This window comes from Hippichthys cyanospilos, chromosome 2 (assembly GCF_059441005.1).
Source record: "Hippichthys cyanospilos isolate Australia breed blue-spotted pipefish chromosome 2, RoL_Hcya_1.0, whole genome shotgun sequence".
Taxonomy (NCBI): Eukaryota; Metazoa; Chordata; class Actinopteri; order Syngnathiformes; family Syngnathidae; genus Hippichthys; species Hippichthys cyanospilos.
In genome coordinates, this window is record NC_142370.1 from 2,325,371 (window position 1) to 2,353,124 (window position 27,754).

General features: G+C 41.2%; 1 protein-coding gene and 1 pseudogene across 4 annotated transcripts in view; both read right to left on the reverse strand.

Moving 5' to 3' along the window:
* Positions 1-27,754, reverse strand: part of cacna1db (calcium voltage-gated channel subunit alpha1 Db) — a 154,582-nt gene that overhangs the window by 75,715 nt on the left and 51,113 nt on the right. For all 4 annotated transcript variants that reach the window (XM_088440821.1, XM_088440811.1, XM_088440796.1 and 1 more), the window contains exons 4-8: positions 13,640-13,779; positions 12,025-12,155; positions 8,554-8,706; positions 8,221-8,417; positions 1-102 (exon numbers count right to left, since the gene is read on the reverse strand). The exon at positions 1-102 is cut by the window's left edge and continues 2 nt beyond it. In XM_088440821.1, the coding sequence (XP_088296947.1) occupies positions 1-102; positions 8,221-8,417; positions 8,554-8,706; positions 12,025-12,155; positions 13,640-13,779 (723 nt within the window). The remainder of the gene's footprint in view (positions 103-8,220; positions 8,418-8,553; positions 8,707-12,024; positions 12,156-13,639; positions 13,780-27,754) is intronic.
* LOC148426859 (uncharacterized) lies at positions 20,482-27,341 on the reverse strand (annotated as a pseudogene).

Below are 27,754 nucleotides of genomic sequence, written 5' to 3' on the forward strand. Positions count from 1 at the left end.
GCTGAGGACGCCCAAGACCAAGTTGAGAACAAAGAAGGAACCGAAGATGACCAGGCTGACAAAGTAGACCCATGGCAGCTCAGAGCCCATCGCGTCGTTCATCTGCAAGCGCACACAAATGGCAAAGGGCAAAAGGAGATCAACGTCATGCTGCCCAAGAATCCAGGGACTTTCTTACGTGGACCATATATAGTACGCCAGCCTACTTGTTTGTTGTTGCTATTAGTTTCGTCAAATGACACTTTTAACGACAAGACATTTTCTGTCATCCTACCACAAGGGGCAAACGCAAGGTTAAGACTTCATTAAGCTTAAGAACTAGCAAGCAAATCCTGGAAGAAGGGTGGCAGCATAAAGCTTGGTTTATGCTTGACGCGATCAGTGAGCTCTGCGCATCTACACGAATCAATATGCAGGAAACCTGGGCAACCACATCCCTCCACGTAGAGTCTGTGTGAGCCAGATTTTCCACAATGCGTGGCGTACGGAGTTTCTTCCACGCGAAAAACATGGTGGGTGAACAATTGCTAATGGAAGTTTGGTGGTACAAACACTTTTATGATTTGTCTGAAAAGGACTAGGGTGACCTATATACCGAAAACAATTCTTGCTTGGGAGCAAGATGCTGGGGAGAGATGAGGACTCTTTAAAAAAAAGCTTGGAAGAATTTAGATCGTTTAAATCTACAAGGACTCTCTATCTCTGTTATAGAATTCATGCTCAAGCATTAACCAAGCCTTAGCAGCAGCCTCAACTGAGAGAGTGGGACGACGCTGAAGTTGGTTTCGCTGGTGCGCAAGAATTCGGGTTTTAATTCCACCTTAAAGGCAAGATAGCAACGTTTCCCACATGTTTATTTTAGTTTATTAATATTATTTAAGTATCAAGCCTTAATTTATATACTATTGTTGTATATACTTGTTTGAAAAAAGTGGAATAAATAGACAGAGGGTGACTGTTAAGTTCCATCCTAATTTCACTCTGAAGGGACACGCTGGGACAACTCTTGAGTCCACTTTTCCAACTTTTAATTTCAATTTACAAATTTATTGGCTTCATGTGGATCATCATTCGGATGATAACCTTTAAAGCACATGAAGCAAATACATTTCACATTTCAAACAGTTTCTGGGATTCTGGGAGATGTAGTCTTTGCTGGATGATTGTGGGGGACGTAGTCTTTGTAGTAGTGAGAACATTTGACCTCCAGCTACTCAGTTTTAACTCAACACCTCCCACTTGAGCTCATGGTTTCTCAAACCCAGTGAGGTCACACCAGTCCTTCCCGCTCCTGTTCTTCAACGGGAACCAGAATGACAAGGCGTCTAACATCCCTACGAAGGATTGTAGCCGGAATCTTGTGTTTAAGTTTCTTGGATCTTGTGACTGGCTGTTTGACAGCCGCCTTTTTGATAGGAACAGGATAGCTGGGAAAGCACATCAAGCACATCTCTTACGATGCCTTTGGTGCCAGCATCGACACACAACTCGGGCTAACCTGTACTGACCCCTCAAGGCATTTTGGTCAGCCAACCAAACCACATCTCCAACAGCCACATTCCGCTCTTTGGTGTGCCACTTGTTTCGTACAAACAGATTCGGTCCAGCCAATTGGCTCCACTTCTTCCAGAATTTGTTGACCTCCGCTTGAAATTTTTTAAGTCTTTTGTATGGATAACCATCAAACTGGAAGTCTCCAGGGTCTCCCTTTGGGTTTGCACGTCCTAGGATTAGAGAATTCGGAGTGACATTCTCCACACAGTCTTCCCTGTTTTGAGGTCTAGCATCGATAGGTCTTTCATTAGCTAGGTTGGCTGCCATAAAAGAAAGGTCTGGAATTCACCCCAAGTGAAGACACCATTTCCACCGAGGCTGCTTAAAGCTCGCTTCACTATTCGGACACCTGCCTCTGCTGCACCATTCCTATGTGGAGAGTCTGAGGGGTGGATCTTCCAAAACCATTCTGTTCCATGCTTGGCAACTAGATCGTCAACTTGGGACTTGTCCAATTGATCAAGGAGTTTGTACAGTTTTTCCAGAGCGGCTTTGGCACCTACAAAATTAGTGCCAGAGTCTGACCAGAGTTTTCTGGGGTGCCCTCTCAGTGCAGTGAACCTTTGCTAAGCCAGCAGGAAGCCTTCGGATGACTGGTCACTCACCACATCAGTGTGTATGGCACGGGAGGCCATGCAGCAGAAGACGATTCCCCATACCTTGAGTTTGGTTCTTTTCTTGACTTCATCTTTCACTTCATATGGGCCGAACAGGTCCATGGTGGTGAATTTGAAAGTTGCAGCCGGGCCTGTTCACTCTGGAGGTAGTTGCGCCATCATTTGTTGACATTGCTTTGCTCTGTTCTTCCTGCAACTCACACAGCTGTCAACTACTTTCTTGGCGATTCTTCGGCCTTTTATTACCCAGGCTGTCTTCCTCATCCGAAGAAGGGTTCCTGATACCCCTTCATGGTTAGCTTCAAGGGATTCTCGTGCCAGCAGAGTAGCCACCCATGCATCAAATGGCAAAACCGGTATGGCAGTCCTTTCTTCATCGAACATCTGGATTCTACCTCCACAAACCAGCAGTTCAGAGTCCGTATTTTTGTATACTGCCAATCTGTTGAGAATTGTTTCTGGAAAACTTACGCTATATTGAGCTGCGAGGAAGAGGTCATTACGTGTATCCGCACGTTCTTTGTTAGACAGTCCAGCCTGCTTGGGTGTTGTTGCCTCCCACTTTGACTGTTTTGGGTTTGAATCCCTCTTCAGCCACTCCTGGAAAGCCCGGTGGATCCAGGCAATAACTCTCACCAGTTTGGTGAGGCTACTGAATCGTGTTATTTCCACAAGGTGATTCACCCAGCCAGTGGGCCTCAATCTTGGCAGAGTTAGTTTCGCCTCTTGACAAGAAATTTCCTTAGTGGTCAGTGGGTCTTCTTTCTGCTGACTCATTTTGGCTTGGGCTCTTGTCAGTGCAGCTGAAAATGCCTTCCTTTGGAGCTTGTTTACAGTCTCCCTGGCCTTGGCTGCGACTTTTCCAGCTGATTTGATAGGCCAAAACCTCCACTGGACACGTCAGGAACTGTGGTCCATTTTGCCATATGGAATCCTCCTTCAAATCACCTGGAGTACCTCCTCTTGTTAGGGTGTCAGCTATGTTTGGATCTCAACAGATCTACTACCAGTCTTGCATTGGTCCAGCCTTCAGGATTTCACCCACTCTGTTAGCAAAGAATTTTTGATATCCATAACTGTCCCGTTGTATGGCTTCCAGGACTGTTTGACTGTCTATTAGATGGAACCATCTCTCGATCTGCATTCGTGCATGCTTCTCTACATACTTCCTGATCCTGGTTGCAAATAATGCGCCACAGATTTCCGCTTTAACAGCATCTCCTTTCGGATCCAGAGTTGCCAAATTACCTTTTGCTTCCACGAACCAGATTTCAATGCCTTGACCTGTCTCCCATCTCAAGTACATCACAGCTCCATAAGTTTTATCACTTCCATCAGAGAACGTGATGCCCCAAAGATTTCCTCTCCAGTCGGATGGTGTGAGGCTCCTGTAGAATTTCGCTTTTCTAAGCCGCACATAGTGTTCAAATAGCTGGATGGCTTCTTCTCTGAGGCTTTCTGAGAGAGGTTCGCCCAGGTTTCATGGGTCAGCTTGCCACCCCCTCCTTCTTGGAATGCTTTTCGAACACGAATTGCTCACTTCTTTTTGACCTGTGCAACTAGGCCAATTGGGTCGTACAGTGTACCGACTTGGCTTAAAAGAGCCCTCCTTGTCAATGGGTCTGGTGTTTCATCTCTCACCTCCTCTTCAAGAAGATCTTTGCCACCCGCATCTTCTTCTTCCTTTTAGAAAAGTTCACTGCGGTCAGCACGTAGAGCTTGTCCTCGTCCACCTGGTAGCCAATGCCCAGGGCTTTGTTGTCTCCTTCTCTCATTTGATTTGGAAGAATTAAGGTTTTCTCTTGGTCCTGACTTGGGACATCTGCTTCAGTTCCTTCCCTCCCACTATGCCCTGACTGTACCCAGGGTTTGAGGAAGAAACCGCCAGCCTTCAAGATCTCTTCAACTTTTGCTGTAATGTTGTCAAGTCTCTGCATGTCATTGTGGGAGGTCAGGAGGTCATCCACATAACTGTCCTCTTCAATAACTCTCCGTTCGTCCTCCAGGTGAGTGAAGTTGGGCAAGCTTGCTGTTTCCCTCATAGCCAACTGAGCAATACAACCAGCGGGCTTGGCGCCACCAGGTGGCTTACATACCACACTGGTCCTGTCCACCTCACCATGGCTTCACTGGTAAATTTTATGGCTGCACCTCTTTCAACCATTTCATGGATTTGGGTTGAATAAGCGGCTTTCCATTCTGGCTCTTTGCTCAGTTACTTTTCCATCCTTATAAAACATGACTGGACTGCACTCTTGTTGTTGGCGAGAGAGGAAGGGTTTTCAATCCAAGGATACTTTGTATCCCAGTGTTGGGTTGGTGTCTGAGCATCCCCTTCCTTGTAGGTGAGGCCTCCTTTAATGATTTCAAATGCTCTCTCCTCTCCCAAAGTCATGTTTCTTCATCCTGGTGGACAGTTTCCACATCGACATCCTCCACATCTTGGCTCACATGCGGCTTCGATGCTGTCCCAATGCCACCACTTAAGGAACTCACTGTTACAGGCAGATGTAAATTGAGACAGAGCCGCATCTTTCTGCTGTAGCCAGGCTGGCATGGTTGTCGGAATTGTGATTTCCTGATACCTGACAGCAGCGGTTCGCATGGAGCGAGCAAAGTGGGTTCTTGATTCATACGCTGACACTTTCACTTCTTCAGCCAAGTCAGGATGGACTCCGCTCACTGTTTTTCCCAATGGGCTTTCCCACAAAACCAGGGCTCCAATGACTTGAACTCTTTGGGGTGCTAGTCTTACTTCGCGATGGCTTATGAGAAGTTCAAGTTCAGCTGGTCTTTTCAGGTCTTTGAGCTGCACATTTGGGAAGAGTCTTTTTAACTTCTTAGGCTGGATTACTTCATGTACCCTTGCGATTTCGTCCAAGCCGTAGCAAACTAGTTGATGTGCTCTTTCAGTCTATTTAGAAGTCTTGGCTCTGACCTTTAGGAGGTACCTCTTTGAGTTGACTTGCATGGCCATTCCACCAACTCCATGCATGATCAGGGTTATCTTCTCACTCCTCAGCCCAAATCTTTCGTCAGCTTTGTGGGTTATGTATTGGTGACTGATGCTAGGTTGATGAGGGTACCAATCTTCTGGCCTGCATTTGCTGTCACTTGCATCAGCATCATGATCACTGGAGGTTCAATCAGACCATTTTCCCTCAGTAAGTCAGACTGGCCGGCTGCTTTGAGTGCATTCCTGCATAGGAAATTGTCTCTACAGCATCCATCCTCACTATAGTGTCCAAAGCATTTCCTGCATACCCCCAACTTCTTTTTAACAGACTTCTTTTCTGATTCTTTAAGACTTTTAAATTTCTTGCAGAAGAATATTTTGTTGCTGTGACCACGATCACCACAGACACCGCAGCCCTCATGAATTTCTTTCTTTGTAGCTCTTGTTGATGCAAACCTTCTTTCGTGCCTTTTTTCTGGCTTATCCATGTGTTCCACAATTCTCAGTTGTTCAAGTCGCTCCAATATCTCTTCTTGGTTCTTTTAGGAACTTCTTTAGGAGCATGTCAAAATGAGAGTCCAAAGTGACATTGTTTTCAGGGTTAACTCGGAACTTTAACCAGTCTCTTTTTATGAAGTCTGGTAGCTTTCTTTCAATGGACTTGATAACTAGTGGATTTTTTATGGCTCCGGAGTTCCCCAGCTCTGCCAGATCTGCCAAGGCCTTCTCCACAGCTTGGATCAAATCAATGACTTTTCTCGGCTGGTTCCGCTTCACCTGAGGCATCTTGTCAAGTTCTTCAAGAATTTCAACTGTGATGGTTGACTTGTTGCCATATCTATTCTCCAAGACTCTGAACACGTCAATCGCGGTTGTATTAGTTGACAGTCTTAGCTCTTTTTCAATTGGCTCACTCACACTCTCCAGAAGCTTAATCTACAGAACTTCGGACGAGCCAGTGAGCTCCCCCTGCCTTTGCCGGCTCTCCCAGTCCTTCCTCCACCTGTAAAACTCTCTCTTACATCCATGAAAGATGGGTAGTTGGTCTGATTCTCACAACAGGTGGTGGCGGCGGCAGTCGATTAGCTATCCCACTTGTGCTTTGCTCAGCTCGTCTTCTTGATATGGCAAATTCTGCTTTTCTCAGCTTTAGCCTGTTGAAGGTTGTTCTCACTTCTTTCAGTCTCCTATACATTTCATCCTTTGATGCTTCAGGGATCCATTCTTCCCACGTAGACATAGTTGAGCTGGTTTCACCTTTTTTCTCGCCCAATAGGGTGAGGTGAACTTCATAGCACTCCACATTGTCGCTTTCGACTGGAACGTTGACAGCTTTCCCGATCACTTCTTCTGCTTCAAGAATCACAGTTTTAAGGTCGTTCACTCCATATCTTTCCCACAGATTAGTTTGAACGATGTGTTTTATTTCCTCCATCTTGATCTCTGCGTCATTTAGGGTTGATTCAAAATCGGTCTCTAGCTGCTCATCAAGTTCTGCTTCTTCATCTTCCTTCTTGACATCAGCCTTCAGTCCGATCCTGTAGTCTTCATTTGAATCAAGTAATGACCTGAAGCGATCTAAAAGTTTTCCGAATTCCTTCTTTAATTCAGCTTGAAGCATAGTGCTTGCTCCTCTTGAAATAAAGTTGGCCTGTCTGGTGAAACTGCTTTTTGCACTGGTCCTCTCCTGCTTCAATTTTTGACTCTCTTCCCCAAGACCTCTTCTGCCATTTTTATTTCCTCTTGCATCCACAGCTTTTCCAGAAGCCATTTATCTTCTGTTCCAGGCTGCTACCTGGTTATCAACTGTTAAGTTCCACCCTAATTTCACTCTGAAGGGACACGTGGGGACAACTCTCACCTTTTTAGAACAGCTTTTAATGTGTGATTACTGTACCGTGTCATGTAGTGTCTTCTTGTTCTGTCCTGTGTCTTGTAACTTTCTATATGTACTGCTTTTACAATTTTTATATTAGTCTTTGATCGTTTTTAAGTGTACTACTTTTACGATTTTTGTACTACCGTAAATCTTTCTGAATCTTTGAGTGTCTAGAAAAGCGCTATACAAATAAAATGTATTATTATTATTATTACATATTTGACTAAAAATTATGAACAATCCTGTCGTGATTGTCGTGATTTCAATATTGACCAAGCGCTCGAACTGGAGTATGAACGTGCAGACGTTCGGCTAGATAAGGGTGTCTCTATTGATAGTGGTTCCATAAATTGACACCTTGAACAGATCCACACATTTGCTTTCTGGTAGCTAGCAAAAAAAAAAAAAAAAAAACGTGCAGAAGTTTGGCTTAATAAGGGGGTCTTTATTGAGCCGAACTTCTGCACATTCATATTCCTGTTCGAGCCCTTTGGTCCACTGACAAGCTGCTGACGGCTCCGCCTAGGACTAGGTTAAAGACTCGTGGCGATCGAGCCTTTGCAGCAGCCGCCCTAAGGCTCTGGAATAGTCTGCCACTGTCCATCAGGTCCGCCCAGAGCCTTGTTGCTTTTAAATCCCTTTTAAACACTTACCTCTTTTCACTTGCTTTTAGTACACCTTGAAAGTTGACATACCTGAAGTGCTGTGTTGTCAATGTCTTAGTCGGTTTGTGTGTTTTATCTGTTTTCGTTTTATTTTTTTCAGGTTTCTGTTTTGCACTTTTATTTTTTACTGTACCGCACTTTGGTTGACTATGATCTTTTTAAATGTGCTCTATAAATAAAATTGACTTGACTACTATACTATTTTAATACCAATTTTTAATATGTATACACAATTTTGATGTTGATGGTTTTATACGCATTAGCTAATTAACATCGGTTTGAATTTGCGATCCCAACTGGGAGCCCACTGTAAATGACAAAAATGCATCACAAACTGTAACAAATATGGTAGTGATAACGTATTACATGGCCTTTTTTTATGGCATTAAAATGGTTTTTGAGCCTTGCGCTTTGCAGGGGAGCTGGATCAGAGGCCAGTGACCCCTTGCATGCAACAAAAAAAAAACAACAAAAAAGGTAAAACCCAAGTTTGGGAGGGAGCATCAATGTTTTTTAAATGGGTTTTTCAGCGGCTTTTGCTACTATTACCCAGTAGAGTACATCGGTCCAGCCCTCCATGGTTATGCACTGGAACACAGTGAGCATGGCAAACAAGAAATTGTCAAAGTTGGTGATGCCGTTGTTGGGACCTTGCCAGCCTTCTCTGCACACAGTGGTGTTGAGTGCACAGTGGTGGCCATTGCCGGACACAGCGCAGGGTGTCGGCTCCTCTTCTGCCAGAGCGCCTGAAGGAAAACCACAAGCATCTATCATGGATGACGAGGAACACAAAAACATTCTGGCTCTCGGGACTCTATATACGGTAGGTACATAGAACTAGAAGAGCTCCTCCCTGCCCTCACCCTGAACACTTACACTCACCCGTTTTGATCGAATAGCAGGTGGTGTGCATTTTGCCAATGAAGAGCTCCAGGCCAATGATGGCGTATATGATGATGACGAAGAGGACCAGCAGAGCAATGTGAAGCAGGGGGACCATGGCTTTAATGATCGAGTTCAAAACCACCTGCAGACCTGCAATCGCACGCTCAAAATCAAGGTGTCGATCATTCATTTGCGCTTCCAATAATCCTAATGATTAGTATAACAGACATGTTCAGTTCATTAGTTAAACAAGTGCATCTCAAATAGTGGTGGTGGTGGTGGTGGTGGGGGGGGGGGGGGGGGGGGGGGGGGCGCGAATTGATGCCGGGGGGGTGTGGATGATCCCAGAAAAAAGGCTTTGTTTTTGTCATGTGGAATGTAATTGCAATAAAGTAATAATTTTCATCATTTTCATTTAGTTAGTATAAACGCGAGTATAAACATGTATAAACATAGTATAAACATAGTATAGTATAAACATGTGTAGGTATACTTAAACAATTTTCATCAATAATAATTTTATTTATAGTCAGTGCATCAACGGGGGGGCACAAAAACTTTTCTCTTTTCTAGGGGGGGGCTGGCAAAATATAGTTGAGAAACACTGAGTTAAACTAATCTGTTTAGCAGAGGTGGGTACTTGGTCAGCACTCGCGGACTGTCCGTCAGTCCGTCATCGACGGACGGTCATTTGAGAGACGGACCAACCAATGACGGGAATGCCCAAAATATGCGGCGAATTGATAATGTTAGAAGTGCAGTTTTCATCCGTCATTGTAATCTTCAGGGTCGACATGACGTCAGATGTCCATCAGACGTCCATCAGACCGCCCCGCGACTTTTCGCTTACTTGAATATGTCATGTATCTGTTGTGATTTCGGGTTGGGCTTTCTGTTTTGGGGGATTTTGGTATTCTCAAGCTGTGGGTTTCCTTTTAGTTCTTGTCTTGCTCTCACTTGGCTTGCCTTGCGTCGAGCCTTGTTGGCATGATTTGTTTCCACCTGACTGTATACCTGCCCTCCTTGTCATCCAATCAACTTCCCCTGCCTTTTGTCTCTCCCTAGCTGTGTCGTGTTTTCTCGTTATGTGTGTAGTCTATTTGAGTGCCCAGTTTGCGTTCAGTTCTTGTCGGGTCATTGTATGTCTTCCCTCGCTGTCTTGCTGTCGCGCTTCCCGGACACGCATCGTTCCCGTGTTGCCTCCCGTTCCTTGTAGCCCCCCGTAAGTTGAGTTTGTGTTTAGCGCCTAGGTTGTACTTTGCATTTTTTGGTTCCTGTTCTCTCAGCCAATGTTTTTGCATTAAACCAGCAATTGATTGAGCCTCATCCCTCTCAGCCCAGCATTTTTTGGTTCCACCTTTCCCACATCCCACACCTCCTTACGCCACCATGTCAAGAATATACTGTATTTTTTGGACTATAAGCCGCAACTTTTTCCTCATGTATTGAACCCTGCGGTTTATAGTCCAGTGCGGCTTATCTGTGTGTTCGTGTTTTTTTTTTTTTTTTGCTAGTTACCAGCAAGCAAATGTGTGTATCGAATGTGTGTCAATTTATGGAACAACTATCAAATAGAACTGAAAAGATGTGACTAAATGGCTGTACTCAAAAAGGGTTAAAACAATTTTATTTAAAAAAAAAATATATGTCTAAATTAAATTAGTGAATGTAGAAAATTTTGGGTAAATTTCTGATGTACAAATGTTATATACAATATACAGAATATGTGATTTTATTTATGTATCGATGATTGTAAACTGGGCTAACGCTAACCTTAACCTGCACCCAATATGCATTTTGCCCGAGGCAAGGAAATGCAAGATGTACGTTTTTTTAAATTCCCTAATTAAAGACTTTGTTAAATTAAATTCAACCTCAGCAATACTTTGATTTACAAATGTTATATACAATATACAGAATATGTGATTTTATTTATGTATCGATGATTGTAAACTGGGCTAACGCTAACCTTAACCTGCACCCAATATGCATTTTGCCCGAGGCAAGGAAATGCAAGATGTACGTTTTTTTAAATTCCCTAATTAAAGACTTTGTTAAATTAAATTCAACCTCAGCAATACTTTGATTTACTTGTCGGGTATATCCATCCATCCATTTTCTATAGCCACTTATCCCCACAGGGATCACAGGCTTGCTGGTTCCTATCTCAGCTGGCTCCGGGTAGTAGGCGGGGGACACCCTGAACTGGTTGCCGGCCAATTGCAGGGCACACAGAGACGAATGACCAATCACGCGCCCAATCACACCTAAGGACAATTTAGTATGTCCAATTCACCTGCCATGCATGTTTTTGGGGAGTGGGAGGAAGCCGGAGTGCCCGGAGAGAACCCATGCGGGCTCGGGAAGAACATGCAAACTCCACACAGGAAGGCCAGAGCCAGGTGGATTTGAACCGGGACCTTTGAACTGTGAGGCTGACGTGCTATTCACTGCACCACCGAGCCGCTTGTTGGGTATGTGACAGATGAAATTTAGACAAACGTAAAAGAATGATAAATGAAACCGTCTTCTATAAATGTAGGACAGGCCATGAGAGAGCCAACATAAACCAAATCAAAGCACTTCTCTAAAGGTGGCCATTTTTGTTATAGCTACTGACAATGGTAAGTGCAACACCTGCAGCACCTCCTGCTGTCCATATTGAAAAACGCTCTCGGTATTACACTATCCCTTTCAGTGTAGTTCTAAAAAGAGAAAAAATAATTATTATGACTGCAGACAGAAGTAGATCAATGCCGAACGAACAACGGACTAGAAAAAAAAAGGTCAAATTTTGCCCTCTAGTGGTGTCGTACTGGTGGACAAAATACAATGACGGACAAGAAATAAAAAAAGGTGGGCAAAAATATCGGACTGATGGACCGAAGATTACAATTTTGCCTGGCTCGAAAAAAATGACATGCGAACGATGACGGAAAGGGGGCGGGGCTCTTACGAACGTGGGACCAGCAAAAAATTGTAGGTCGCCCACCTCTGCTGTTTAGTAGAACTAACTCCCTCTGGAAAGGCAAATGCAACAGGGACAGCAGATGCAGGTCGACCAGCTGCTGTTAACTGCGACAGGCACTGGCTGCTAACAGCCAATTGATGTTCACCCTTGATGATTGTAAGTAAGAATACGGCCCGGTCTAAATATGTGCATCTGTGTCCCTTGGCCCTTGTGGCGGACAGATCAATCTTCCTCAAATGGTGTTGAATGAAAAAATAAAAATAAAAAATCTAAATTTTAAGTTACCGTCTACTGAATGGCCCTCTACATTTGGCCTTCATTTTGGATGAAAAAGAGTGCGTTTTATCTTTGGGGAATTAAAGTAATCATAGGATTAATGCCTTAATGTGGTGGTGCTGTCATGTGTGGAAATGATGAGGGCATTTCAATATGTTGTTTCAGAAATGCAGTTAAGAAATGTCATTTTTTGCATATACCAAAAATCTGTGTCAACTCACTGGGAACACCAGAGACAAGACGGAGTGGGCGAAGCACGCGAAAGGCTCGCAGGGCCTTGACGTCGAAGCCCCCGGGCTTGCCTCCTGACTGTGCCTCTTTGGTTAGCATCTCCAGTACCACGCTGAACAAGCTGCGGGGAATCCAGAAAGACAAGACAGACCAAGATGGCTTGACAATTACCTCATTTGATGTTTTCACTTTTATTGTTTTTTTTGTTGTTTTTTTTAAGAGTCCAGAATTTCAATCCCAGATTCTTAACTCATTCAATGCCAGGGATGCATTTTCACGTTTTTTCTTTTTTAAGAATCTCTGGACTCTTAAAAGAAAAAAAAAATGAAGAGTCATCACTGGCATTGAGAGTTAACACATTCTCTCACACATTTGTGTCACACGTGTGCATATACTGCATTTACTTTGTCTCCACAGTCGAGCCAGTCTGATTGAATAAGTGCGTGTGTTTGCACATACTACATGTTTTGTCTGGCATCAACTTTAGAGCAAAACTCAGTGGGTGGCTAGGGCAACAAGTACTCAGATTAGCGTGACCGCAATTTCAAAAATCCAAACTGGGATAAGCGCCAGCAAGTCAGCGACCTGAATGAAAAGAAGCAGACGGGTAATTCCAAAATTGGAGGATATTTTGCTCTTCAAAATCTTGAAAATACAACCTTCACTTTTCAGATTTTTTGCTAGATATTCATCAGTACTAGTCCAGCAACTGTCATAGGCTTCATTAGCACATTTTAAGGCTCATATTTTTATTACGTGATTTTATAATTAATGAAATAAATGCACTCTAATTGCAGTACATTTTCTGACCAAGAGGACAAACATACCTACAGTAAATAAGTGAAAAAAGAAGGAGAGAGAAATTATTTTCTTATTCTGAGTCGATGCATACCAGAGGGCATAGTTATTCTTTTGGAAAACTGTTTGATGATGTCAAATCATCTGATTTTCTTCTTCTAGCACGCTAAAAATGTTAGGCTAACAGGGTTGCATGCATGTTGTGGGATACACCTCCCATGAATAAAATTAGGATTTAAAATGTTATATACATCAAAAGAACTCTTCCAACAGTTGAGACAGCAATCAAACAAAAAATATTCAGAAAAATGACATTGAAATTCCATTTGAATTGTGATTGAATTTGATCATGACAGGGTTTGGGAGAAGAGAAAATATAAATTTAGGGGCTACTCCATCCTTACAAGAATGCTTTTCCCTTCATTTTTTTTGTTTTTGTTTTTTAGGTCTTTTTTAGATTTCGAACTGCATGTTTTAGTGGCCCAGCTATAGAAAAAGGATGAAAAAAAGGCTGGAAGTGGCCACCACCTGGTCACCACAATTTACTGCAGGTAAACTTTGCTTTAGCGCTGTGGTTCTCAAAGTAAGGGGCCTGACTGCAAGGGGCCATGAGATCACTTGGCTCATTAACTTCTTCACTGGCAGGCTAGTAAAAATGGATCTGTGACGTCTATAGCCGTCATTGGCAGTGAAAGGGTTAAATACCTAAAGTAGTTGATGACCTTAGTACTCAACCCATTCAATCCCAAATACATATTTTTATGTTTTTCAAGTCCAGACATTAAACCCAGGAAAATGAAAAGTTACCCTATTACCACGATGACAAAGTCCAGCATGTTCCAGCCATTTCGGACGTAGGAATTTTGGTGCATGACCAGGCCGTAGGCAATAATCTTCAAAAATGTCTCGATAGTGAAAATGATCAGGAACGCGTATTCGACTGTTTCCTGAAACAAACAGAGAATAAAGATGCATATTAGGCTTTTTGTTTTGTTTTGTTTTCTGCAAATCCATGATAAGGTATTTTAAACATTCGGAAAAGGCTGCTATGGCAGTTGCCATAGTGACGTTTTTTTTTTTTTTTTTAACCATCATGCACAGTATACGTGTTGCCAAGGATTTTAGAGAAATCATTTGGGTTATTAATTTTAGAATATATATATATATATATATATATATATATATATATATATATATATATATATATATATATATATATATATAAACACACACACACACACAGTGGCTTGCGAAACTATTTGGCCCCCTTGAACTTTGTGACCTTTAGCCACATTTCAGGATTCAAACATAAAGATCTAAAATTGTAATTTCTTGTGAAGAATCAATAACAAGTGGGACACAATGATGAAATGGAACACACTTTATTGGATATTTTGAACTTTTTTAACAAATAAAAAATGAAAAATTGGGCGTGCAAAATCATTCAGCCCGTTTGAGTTAATACTCTGTACCTTTTGCTGCAATTACAGCTGCAAGTCGCTTGGGGTATGTCTGTATCAGTTTTGCACATGGAGGAACGGATGTTTTTGTCCATTCCTCCTTGCAAAACAGCTCGAGCTCAGAGAGGTTGGATGGAGAGGGCACAGTCATTGAAAGCGTTTTCGCTGGTTTATGCAGTAGAGTGAGACCTCCCTATCAGACCACTTAGAGAGGGCTGTATATGTGTCTGTCTTATATATATATATATATATATATATATATATATATATATATATATATATATATTTATTTATTTATATATATATATATATATATATATATATATATATATATATATATATATATATATATATATATATATATATATCACACCCGTATTATAATTATTAATAAAGAAGGGTTCGGTGAATGAGCATATGAAACTGGTGGGGTTCGGTGCCTCCAACAAGGTTATGAACCACTGATATATATATATATATATATATATATATATATATATATATATATATATATATATGAAACTGGTGGGGTTCGGTGCCTCCAACAAGGTTACGAACCACTGTAACCACTGTATATATATATATATATATATATATATATATATATATATATATATATATATATATATATATATATATATATATATATATGTATGTATACACAGTGGGCCCCCAGTTTACGAGATTAATCACCGTATGGCAGGCAATCCAAACATTTGTTAATTAGCTAATGCATGTATAACCCCAGGTAAAAACATCAAAATTGTATAAACATATTAAAAATTGGTATCAAAATAGTATAGTAAGTGCTATTATATATAATATACATGTATACAATTAAATGACATCAGAATGAAAAAATATATAAAGGACTTATTTACCTTTGAGCAACGAGCTTGTCATGACCATCTTCCCTAGTGAGGGTAGCCTAGGCTAGTCTAGCTTAGCCTTCTTCGTATTTCTTGATTATCTCTAGCTTCGTTTTCATATAAATCACTAACAACTTTAACATCAATTGCAATCTTGGGACCCATGGTTAGCCAATTCAGGTTTGAATTAAGCACTAAAATGACCAATGAATAAAATAATGAAAGCACTCTCACTCGAGATAAAAGATAAAGTTGACTTTTATTATTGTTATTATAAGTTTTGTATTTATATATTATATTATAGTTATGATAACGTCAGGTTATATTAGGCCAGCAGAAAAGGCCTTTGCTGGCCCTGACGGTCCACCACTGAATATATATATATATATATATATATATATATATATATATATATATATATATATATATATATATATATATATATATATATATATATATATATATATATGTTTTTTGTCTTTCACCTCTGAGAAGGTGAAGGCTCCTCTCCTCGTGAATAAAAGTATTTTTGTTTATTAAATGTTTTAGGTTGCCTGAACCTGACAGCTGTCTAAGTTTGTACGGTCGACGGTAATCATGAACAAAATTACTACTCGTGCACAGTTGTGTGTGATCAGAACAATACAGGAAGGCACAAAACTATAGCATGCTCTCCCAGAAATTCAGCCTTTGCATTACATTTTCAAGGCCAACCATTTAGAGTAGCTGATCACACATTATCACTGGAATCTCCTTGTGAGTCGTATAGTACAGCTGTTGCCATGGAAACCACCTTTTTTTTTTTTTAGATGTATGTGTGGGCAGTGAATGAGACTTGAAGTTCGGACTCTCAAGAAAGATGAGTGTCTTGCCAAAATTATCTCAGATGATAAAATACATGCTTGTCTATATTTGAATGAAGTCATAATTTCCAAACTCTTTTTAGCTCACCAGTGCAAGGGTTCTCCAACTTTTTGGGGTTAGGGACCCCTTTTTGGGAAATTTTCCAAGGAAGCCCCATTGCAAATATTAGCAGAAACAAAATAATAATTAAAAAAAATAATTTCAAATGTATTAGCACCAACAGATTCAATCTGACAAGTATATTTGTTACTTTTCAGAAGATGCCTAAGTAATAAATCGATACCAAATTGATATGCATTTATTGCCAGGGACGTATTTTTAAGTATCTGGAAATTAATGTCCTTAATGTACTTAAGGGTAGGTTTAATACTTAACTGTCTGGAAATCAATGTCCAGACTCCTAAAAAATGGGAAAATATATCCCTGGCATTGAATAAATTCATATCTTTTTAAAAACATAATTTTCTTGCGTTTTGTGTCTACAATCGCTCGCTAATAATGCGATGAAGTCAGCAAAGTTAAAGTGGCATTTTATTTTCTAATGCTGTATTGGACTAAATATTTGGAAATTAACCCGGTTTGTAATAAGAAGCCGTGTAATTTGCATTCCCAGATAAGTAACAAATGTATACTTGAGTATCTGTAATTGAATGTCTGGACTCTAAAAAAAAAATGTGAAAATACGTCCCCAGCATTGAATGAGTTAAACTGGTTGAATTGATTGCTTAATTGAAGAGCAACGAATACTTTCACAATTTAATTGAAAATAAATCAGGAGGGCTGTCCTATAGCACGGTCCCGGTTCAAATCCACCTGGCCCCGGCCTTCCTGTGTGGAGTTTGCATGTTCTCCCCGAGCCTGTGTGGGTTCTCGCCGGGCACTCCGGCTTCCTCCCACTCCCCAAAAACATGCATGGCAGGTGAATTGGACATACTAAATTGTCCTTAGGTGTAATTGGGCGCGTGATTGGTCATTCGTCTCTGTGTGCCCTGCGATTGGCTGGCAACCAGTTCAGGGTGTCCCCCGCCTACTGCCCAAAGCCAGCTGAAATAGGCGCCAGCAGGCCTGCGACCCCTGTGGGGATAAGCGGCTATAGAAAGTGGATGAATGGATGGATGAAATCAAGAAGGAACAACAAGTGTGCACCGACAGCAACTGCTCCCAACTGAAGCCACACCGTCCTTCTCCACCACAAAATGCACTACCAACAGCGACCAAAGGCAGTGGCAAAAATCAAAGAATAAGCCAAACACGGGACAAATCTGTAATTGTTAAAAGATCAACTAAATCAATTCCAAAACACCCAAATGATGTCACGGACCCCCTGCAGTCAGGCCACAGACCACTTTGACCACTGTGTATGCAGCTTTGTTTACGCGCACAGGGGACTGGGTAGGGGGCAAGAAAGTCTTGCTTCGTCTTGAAAGTGATGGTGAGGACGCAAGAAGAGTAACAATCATTAAAAGGGCCAATTTGAATGCTCTCTTTTTTTTCTTGTCCTTCTTAATCTTTAGTATCTTCCAAGACTTTCCAAAACGGGTCTACTCCAATGACAACAAAAGGCAGGCTTGGGCCCCTCCCTCCACGCAGAGAGAAAGCAAAGAGGCTTAATCGATTTAAGGAGGAGCAGCACATCACATCCGCTTAGCCTCCAAATCCTCCGTTTTAGGAAGCGGACTAGAAATTCCGCGTACTCGGCCAAAGTATGGCAGCGAATAAACTAAATGCCCTCAATGCTTTGTGGATCCCGGTTGCAGTGGCAATGGCAAAAGACGGCAAATGCTTATCAAGATGGCAAGAAAGCATACAAAATCTTATGTGTAATAGTACCTTAAGCACAATAATGATGATGTCAGCTAGCTGCTAATGTTAGCCCCAGCATCTGTTTTTCAAATGTCTGTCCCTATCCTAGCCGACTGAACTTGAATTTGAGTATTAATATTGAAATTGTGGAAAGCATTGTTTCTACCTAAACCATAAAGAATGCATCACTATGCTGTGAAGCATAATTAGCTATATATAATTGTATATATTGTGGGGTCGCATGAGGTGTGACAGGGCAGATGGGGTCACAGAGGTCAGATGTTCTCAATAAAATGTTTATTTTGTCACTCAAAGTTCAAAGAAACTATATCAAAACAGGTGGTCAAAAGACAGCAATCAAAATCAGGTTGGTTCTTAGGGTTCAAAAATACTCTCTTTACAAAGTACAAACGAAAGCAGGAAAGATATATGATCAAAAATGCAAAAACTGGCGCACAAAGTACAACTTAAAGCAGTTCAAAAACGGTCAAAGTCCAAATAAAACCTGTTCTCACAACTCTCTGGCTTTGTCTTCGGTGGCACTCTCTCACTTCACATGTCTCGTCCTCAGCAGCACAGTCTCCCCCTCTCCAATCAGCCAGGCCGGCTTTTATCCCATTACTTAATCAGCTACACCTCTTGAGGCAGTGAGGCATGCTGGGCATTGGAGTCCTCGGCTTCTCGGCCATTTTGGGGTGTGGCATTGGTTCACAGAATGGGAAGTAGCGGCCCTCTACTACACATCCCCTTGTGATGCCACAATATATATATATATATATATATATATATATATATATATATATATATATATATATATATATATTACAAATTGGTCTCAAAATTAAGTATTCTTTATATATATATAATACCTGCATACAATTAAATAATATCATAAATAATAAGTATATAAATATATATCATTCACCTTTGAGTGACACTTGTTATGGCCATATTCCCTAATAAGGGTAGCCTAGGCTAGGCTTAGCTTTCTTCGTATTTCTTGATTATCTCAGGCTTCATTTCCATATAAATCATCTTCTTACTTCTCTTTAACAACACTAGCAATCCTGAGACTCTTGAATTCAAGTTTGAATTAAGTACAGTGGCCCCCCGCATGTTACGAACTTAATCCGTTCAGCGGCTATGCTCGTAACTCGAATTGCTCGTATCACGGGCAATCCAAACCTATGTTAATTAGTGAATGCGTGCAATGCGTGCAAAAACCTTAGGTAAAAACATCATGACTTTACACACATATTAAAAATTTGTAACATAATCTACTGTACAGTTAAATTAAATAACATAAATATACAAAGGAAAAATAACATTTACCTTTGGGGCGACGTGACTTGAGCTGGTGGTGGGTGGAGGCAGAGGGGAGAAGAGACGAACCCGCAGAATTTTTTTTTTCTTAAATGAGAACTTTTCTTAAACGAGAACATATCACCGGTGATTTCCTTCTCTTTAATCCATAATAGAAGAAGCCTCTCAATTTTGTTGTTGACCGAGGTCCGTCCCCTGGCAAGAAAAGTCTTGCCCTTAGAAGATTGCCGAGCGGTTACGGCCATACTCACAAGCAAGGTTAACTATGCGTGTGCCTCCTTCATATTTTTTTATTATCTCCTGCTTCGTTTCCTGCTTACTTCTTCCTTTACCGCCACTTGCAATTTTAGAAGCCATGTCTAACGGACACAACACACTGACCAGCTGTGCCATCAAGCTAGATGAAGGCGTTCGGCCAATAGCATATCGACATTTCTGTGATTGACGTGACGCCGACCAATAGCATATCCGCATCTCCGTGACTGAGATTGTGACTGTGACCTTAATCGACCAATAGCATATCCGCATCTCCGTGACTGAGACTGTGACCTTAATCGACCAATAGCATATCGGCATCTCTGTGACTGAGACCGTGACTGTGACCTTATAAGACCAATAGCATATTGGCGTTTCCGTGACATGCAAGAATAGTTATTTTTTTTGATGCAACAAAGCGAAAATATTAGTATGGACACATTGACCGGCATTTTGGATTGTTCGTAAGACGAAAGGTTTGTGCATAAGAGGGGGACAAATAACGCCGCGGTCCATGTTCGTAAGATGAAAAATACGTAAAACAGGGAGTTTGTAAACCGGGGGCCCACTGTACTCAAATGCATAATAAATACGATATTGAAAGCACTCTCAAACAAGATCAAGTCTTTAGGCAGCCATCTTTGTGACCCCATGCGCTGACCAATAGCAGACCAGCATCTTCGTGACCTCATCACGCTGACCAAAAGTAAACCAATATCTTAGGGAGTCGAGACGCCGACCAATACCAGATCAGCATTGTAGTGACACGATGCAACGGAGGAAGTTTGAAGCAACAGAAAATAAGAGCAATTACCTAAAAATGGGAGGTGAAAAAGGGAGGCAAAAACACAGAACACAACCAACCCCACAGGTCATGACAGTTGTTGATGTTAATTGTGAAGCGGGATAAATGCCTTAAAGTGGGGACGAAAAAACTCAGTATTCCAAATTCAATCAATCAATCAATCAAATTTTATTTGCATATAGCCCTGAATCACCCAAGTCTCAAAGGGCTTCACAGATGAAAAGAGGTCATGTCGAGACTTCTTTTGAAAAATGAAGTCATACAGAGACATCAATCAATCAATCAATCAAATTTTATTTGAATACCCCTAAATCACCGAAGTCTCAAAGGGCTTCACAGATGCCTTTCAGTATAAGGTACACAACAGCATCCCCTGTCAAAGCTCCCAGAAGGGGAAGGAAAAACTCAAAAACCCCAATTAGGGGAAAAACAGAAACCTCCAGAAGGGACCACAGGTGGGAGGAGCCCCCTTCCAGGCCCACAGGTTGAAGTGGATGCTGCATGTACCAAATACAGACATACACATAAACAATATAAATTACAGAAAACATATTGTGCTATATAGTGCAGTGATGTCTTGACAGCAGGCAAAGCCATTGGGCAGGAACCATCCCACATTCCAACCAGGTGGACCGCAGACGTCCCATCTCCAAACCCGCGATGGTCAATCAGTGCAGGGCCCAATTGGCTGCAGTCAAGTCTTGGCACACTTTTTTTTTCTGGGCAAGAAGATTTTATAAATAGATATGCCTGGACATCGAATTAAAGTGAAGCCTCTTATAACAATACACTTGAAATTTTGATTTATGACAAAAGAAATCTAGGTAAAAGTCAGATTTCCAAAGCTGTGCATCTCTCTGCTGCTCTCTATGTAGGCACACGGACACGACTCACATGATCAGCTCCCAGAGAACAAGGTGTCAATCAATGTGCTTACTTGCACGTTCTTAACGTGTGCGCACACAGGCAGAAAGACGAAAGCGAGGTTTTGGATCCTCTTGCCTTTTGTATTAAATTGACAAGTGAAAAACCAATACAGTACAGCGTCAATATTTTATTTCTAGACAACATTAAAGCCCCTAAGCCAATCAGGATTCAGAGCACAATGCACTGTGAAAAATATCCACACTGTAAAAAATCCGTGAAGCAGCGAAGCCGTGAAAGAGGAACCGCGATAGAGCGAGGGATCACTGTATTGTATTAGAATTATATAGATGTTGAACAGTAAGGGACCCCTGCGGGACACCACATGAGACGGAGAAAGATTCAGAGATCGCATAGCCATAAGAGACATTATGCGTCCTTCCCAGGATGTAAGATTTGAACCAAGAAAGTACTGATCCCGAGATACCAACACATGATTTAAGACCTTCTATAAGAATATGATGATACTGTAAATAGTGTCAAATGTGGCACTAAGGTCAAGTAATAATAATATAAAAGAGATGTTGGAATCCATGGCTAAGAGAAGATCATTCGCCAGTTTTACAAAGGCTGTCTTAGTTGAGTGGTTGGCCATCAAACCTGTCTTGAAAGAGTTCAAATCGATTGCTATCTATCATGAAATCGCTAAGCTGTTGTGCTACAACTTTCTCAAGAATTTTGGCAATAAACGGAAGATGTGAAACTGGTCTATAGTTAGAGAGATTTTCAGGATCTAGGTGAGGTTTCTTTAGTAATGGTTGAATGACGGCCGTCTTAAAAGCTTCAGGTACAATGCCAGAGGAGAGTGACAGATGGATAATATTCAAGACAGATGACCCTCAGACCGGGAATACGTTTTTAACGAGTTTGCCTGGAAGCGGGTCGAGCATGCCGGACATCGGCTTTGCTGCATTAACCAGGTGTGTAAGACACTCACGGGATACTAAATCAAACTGGGACAGGGTTAACAGACTTTCATGAACCTGATTATCTGAACTAGCATCAGCAATCACAGCCAAGGGGGTAAGTGGCGCTGCCTTTTTTATTTCGTCCCTTATTAGCTGAATCCACTGAGTAAAGAATCGCATGAATGGAGGGAACTATGATTAATCTATTGCTGTTGCATTAGGTTTGCTACCGTATCAAATAAATATTTTGGGTTGTTTTTATAAAGACAATTCATTTTGGAAAAGTAATTTGTTTTTGCCAACCTAAGAGCCTCTTTATATTTCAGCAAGCTATCGCACCAGGCCTGATGGAAAACCTCGAGCTTAGTTGTTCGCCATTTACGTTCAAGTTGTCTACTTAACAATTTATTCCAAATTTATTCTCAAACCTGCGGCCGATAATTTGCGGCCCCTTGATATAAGAGATTAATATTAGTGCGGCCCGCAAGATTGATATGAATGACTCTTGTTGTGTGCGGAGCTGAACGAACCAATCATGGTAAGGTAATTACTCTAGTTCGGCCCGCCCATTTTAACGTTGAAATTTCTTCCGCATTGTAGGTTTAGGGACTTAAAAACGTGATCCGCCGGGACTTGATTTAGTGTCCTTCCGCCCCGCAAGTAAAGGATTTACCCACTGCGATAACAGAACTCAATGGCAGATTTAGATATATAAGGGATTAGGTGACCAGCCGAGTGTTCTTCCCCTCACTCAACTACGCCGTAGTTATATACGATTTTACTTTTTTATTTTGGAAAAGTGTGTTTAAATTTCACTACAATGCTACCCAGATCTCTCTGCCATATACACACCGTTCTCTGATAACGATCGGAAAGCGAAAGTGCGTATGCGCCACAGCCCCGTTAAACCCGAGACAGACTCCCTGCGGAATCACACATTACAGAGCCCCAAAGATGTCGCTTTCAAATCCTGCAGTGAAGAGAAAGGTTGGTGATGAGCACAGGCAATTGCAGGAAAAGTGGGGAGTACAATATTTCTTTGTTGAGCACAGGGGCACCCCAACGTGTCTTATTTGCAATGAAAAAGTTGCGGTGCACAAGGAAAACAATTTGAAACGTCATTATACAACTAGACATGCTGAGGAGTACGAAAAATACCAGGGAGATGAGAGAGCCAACCAGGTTGACAGTCTTAAAAAACGTCTACTGAGGCAACAAGATTTTGTTCAGAAAGCAACCAAAGAAAATAATGCACCAGTCGAAGCTAGCTATGCCATTAGCGAGATGATTGCTAAAGCAGGAAAACCATTCACAGAAAGTGAATTTGTCAAAAAGTGCCTATTACAGGCCGCACATTTTGTCTGTCCAGAAAAGAAAGGTCAGTTTAACAACATCAGCCTTTCTGCCAAAACCGTGGCAGAGCGCATTTCTGAACTGTCAAGTGACATTTATGATCAACTGTGCTATAAAGCAAAATGTTTTCCAGTGTATATTCAGTGGCTCTTGATGAGACCACAGACATCACAGACACTGCCCAGCTCACAATATATGTCCGTGGTGTTGATGACAATTTTGAAGTGATGGAGGAGTTGCTCACATTAATTCCAATGCATGGCCAGACCACTGCTAAGGAAATATTTCACCACCTGCGTGATGCCATTGAGAATGCTGGTTTAACCCCTCCTTACCCACAGTTGCAGAATTACAACAATTTTTGTTGTCCACAAAAAACCTACTTATATATATATAAATGTTGGGGTTCAACTACATTAACATGCTCATTGGGTCCTATTGTTCGATCCCACAATGCTATTGGCTCACACTTTTGTATATGAGGCGTGCCCCGAGATCAAGAAGTCATACAACCTCCAAATTTCCGATCGAGCGTCATCCCTACAATTGCCTTGACAGGATTTATCCAATAGAAGTAAGTAAAATGCTTTTAAATATTTTATTTGTGTTTATTACAGTGTCTAGAACATGTAGATATGTAGCTATTATGGAAAATGTGCCTTGCAGTTTATTTAGAGCTTGTTTTGTGAGTGTTGCAATATTACAACATTGGGTGAATGTGGTAGCCAAAACACCCCTGTTTTGAGGGGAACTTCAACTAAAATTTTCCCAATATAACTTTAAACACACAACTACATTCATCCCTTAGCGTGACATTGCATTACATATATTATGAAAGAGAATTTAATTTGCAAAAGTATAGTGCCATATCTGATCTTTTTCATTTACTTTTAATGATTTTTAATGTGTCGGACACTCGGACCATGTCTCTCACTCAGTAGGCATGTTGCTATGATCCTTTGATGCTTTGAACCTGTTGGCTTTGTCTTTGCTGTTTTGGACTTTGTTGTATCAGTTTTGTGATGGCATGCGAAGAGTAAAGATCTCCACTAGCTCAGCAACGTGTGGTTTCTTAACTACCTTCAACACTCCTGTTTTTTTTTCTTCTGTGTTCTCCCATCGTCACAGAAAGAAGGACTTTCTAAAAAAGAAATTCTGTTTGAGCATGTCCCTTGTCTTGGCTGTTGATAAGTTGTTAATTCAGGGTCACAAGTTGTGGGAGATGCTTGGAGGGTCATGCATTCTTTTGGAACAGCTGCTAATGATCAGGAATGCAAGGTGTCGTTGGAGGCTACATGCAATCCTGCAATTCCTGTTCAAATTATAATCAGTTCACAAATTGGCCATTGTGTGACCAGTGAAATGAGTCACTAGGTTACCTCAGGGCAATGTGTAAGCACTTCATAGGATAAGTAGGGTTGTCTGTCTGTGAATTTGGAACAGCTGCTAACGATCAGGAATGCAAGGTGTCGTTGGAGGCTACATGCAATCTTGCAATTCTTGTTCAAATTATAATCAGTTAACAAATTGGCCATTGTGTGACCAGTGAAATGAGTCACTAGGTTACCTCAGGGCAATGTGTAAGCACTTCATATGATAAGTATGATAAGTGATGAGGAGTCAGGTGATGATGCCTGTGTGGACAAAGAAAATACCAGACCAGCTGATTGCAGACACTGAAAAGATGGACAAACTCTGGAAACTATGATGCTGGACTTTGATGTCTATATTGTCTTTGATGTCTATATTGTCTGTATGACAATGTGTGACAATGTGTACTGTATGTATTGTCTGTATGATGTCTGTATTTTCTTAAGTTATAATGTTCTGGGACAAAAGCAAAAGCCTGCAAATGTGTCCTTTGTTCTCTATTGTTGTTCCGACAATGAGTTCACACTACAGGAAATTCTGCTCCCCCTCTCTCCCAATGTTGCAAAATTACAACACTTCTGTAAAAACTTACAAAAACAAAAAAAAATTGAAGACACTTCATTTTCTTCTCCAATGGCCTCCTACAACAACATCTGAATGGTTGAAAAAAAATGTTTGTGTGTTTTTCTAAATTTGGGTTTTCAGGGCTTAACATGGAAGAGCTTTGTTGGAATAACAACTGATGGAGCCCCATCAATGATAGGGAGGAAGAATGGACTGGTTGCACTTGTTCAAAACAAAACTGGAAGAGGAGGGTGTGGAGGAGGCCATGGAAGGCTTAAACAGTAATTTATGTTTCTAGAAAGAGTGATGGCGCCTTCCCAGTTAGGGTGAAGGCCATCCTTCTTTACCAGGTCGGGCCGGCTCCAAAAAGAGGGCCAATTATCTACAAACTGGAAACCTTGCTCTCTACAGAAACTAGCCATCCACCGGTTAAGCGAGACTAATTTGCTAAACCTCTGATCATTGCCTCTCACAGGCAGAGGGCCAGAGACAATAACTCGATGCCAACACATCTTTTTAGCGAGATTACAAATCCTAGGTATGTTCTTCTTTGTAATCTCAGACTGCTTCATTCTAGTATCATTGGAGTCGACATGTATCACTATATCCGAGTAACTAGTGTTTTTTGGACTAAGCTGGTGGCTTCTTGCGTGTCAGCTCCCTAAGACTAGCTTCAATGTCGGGTGCGCTGGCCCCAGGAACACATTACGATGGCCGGCGTTTTAAGGTTAATGTTACAGGTGATGGAGTCCCCTATAACTAATGTGCGGGTGCCAGTAGACTGAGATAAAGTGTGCCTAACAAGGGGGCTAAAACTATCATGCGTCTGAACAGGCTCACCGCGGCTAGGAGGCTGCTTAGCGCTAATGCTAGCTTGACTAGCGGGTAGGCTACGGCCTGCACTAGCCGACACTAGCGGCATTGCGGGAGGGCTACGGCCCGCACTATCACTATCAGATGTGTCCGTCTGATCTACGATTATCAAAGTACTCTGCTCTAGCTGACGGACACGGCCCTTTGGGAGAGAAAGCCTGTCCATGAGAATGATGCAGGTGTTGCAAGTGACTCATGCGGTGGAGGTGCACGAAGCCATGCTTACTTTATTACAGTCAAGCAAATACTTATGCTGGCAGAGCTGCACGAAAACGAGGACGAACAGAGCTAAGAGCTATTCAGAGAATCGGTGAATCACTAGCTAACGAAGAATGGAAACAGTCCTCAAAAATAAAGAAAAACACCGGACACAGGTCCGATGAGTGGTGGTAAAATAGAAAAAGAGAAATATCGTTCGTCTCTCCAGCTAAGGCCAAACAAACGCCCGGGACCGGAATCACATAGTAACGTGAAAAAAAAAAAAAACGTAAAAATCGCCATAACCCGGGGCTCCACAATAATTGCTTTGAAATGACAGTAATAGCTAGTCAATAGTGCATTACAATTAGAAAGTAAGTTGCCCAACAGGGGTGTTTATTCTTAAATGTTTGTAAATGGAATTGATTTGTTGGCAAAGTTTGACCGTATTTCCATTGTCACCCAGGGGTTTAACATGTATTCAAATCTAAATGGTCCAGAATGGCCGAAGGGAAAGGAGATTTTATTTTGGGGTTTCAGTAGCTACTGTAATTACGAGCAGAAGGGAGAAGATGAGAGCACACACCAGAAGAAAACTGATCGCGGCTTAACCGAACTGGCTGTTCTTTGCGAGCATGTCATTATGTTGTGTGAAACTTGCCGCTTCTACAGACAAGTAGCATTCTTCTTTTTTTCAACTTGACTGTACGCTAAGCCAATGCTTCTCCAACTTTTTGGAGGGACCCCTTTTAGAAAGCAAATGATTACATTTTGAAAAAGATAATGAACTGGTTGAATTGATTGCTGAGTTGAAGAGTCATGAATACTTTCACAATTTCAAATCAAATAAAATGAAACACAAATACATATGTTTTGATGAATAAGCCAATGTTATGTCCTTCCTAGATGTTCCAATGGCATCTGTCTAGGTAGACAGAAAGCAAATTGTAACTGAGTATAACCCTTCTTTAGTTGTATAAGTAGTACAGCGCTCATCTTTTATTTTGTAAAACAGTAAAGAAAAGAAAATACACAAAACATAAGTCAAATAAGTCCCATATGCAAAAATGATCTAGCTTACAAATTGTACTTTGAACACAATGTACACAAGTTGCATAGAAAAAAATCATAACTGAATTACAAAAGATATTCCTTTCAATAAAAAATGTTAATTAAATGAAAACAAGTATGATTATCAATGCAAAACATTTACATATGCTAACATTTCCCAAAAGGAAATACCTAATACAAACCAACATGCTAAAGAGCTTAAAATATACAAAACTACAACACCATATAACACGCTGAAAATAAAAAGTAACATTAGCTAGCATGGTTGGACCAATAAACGA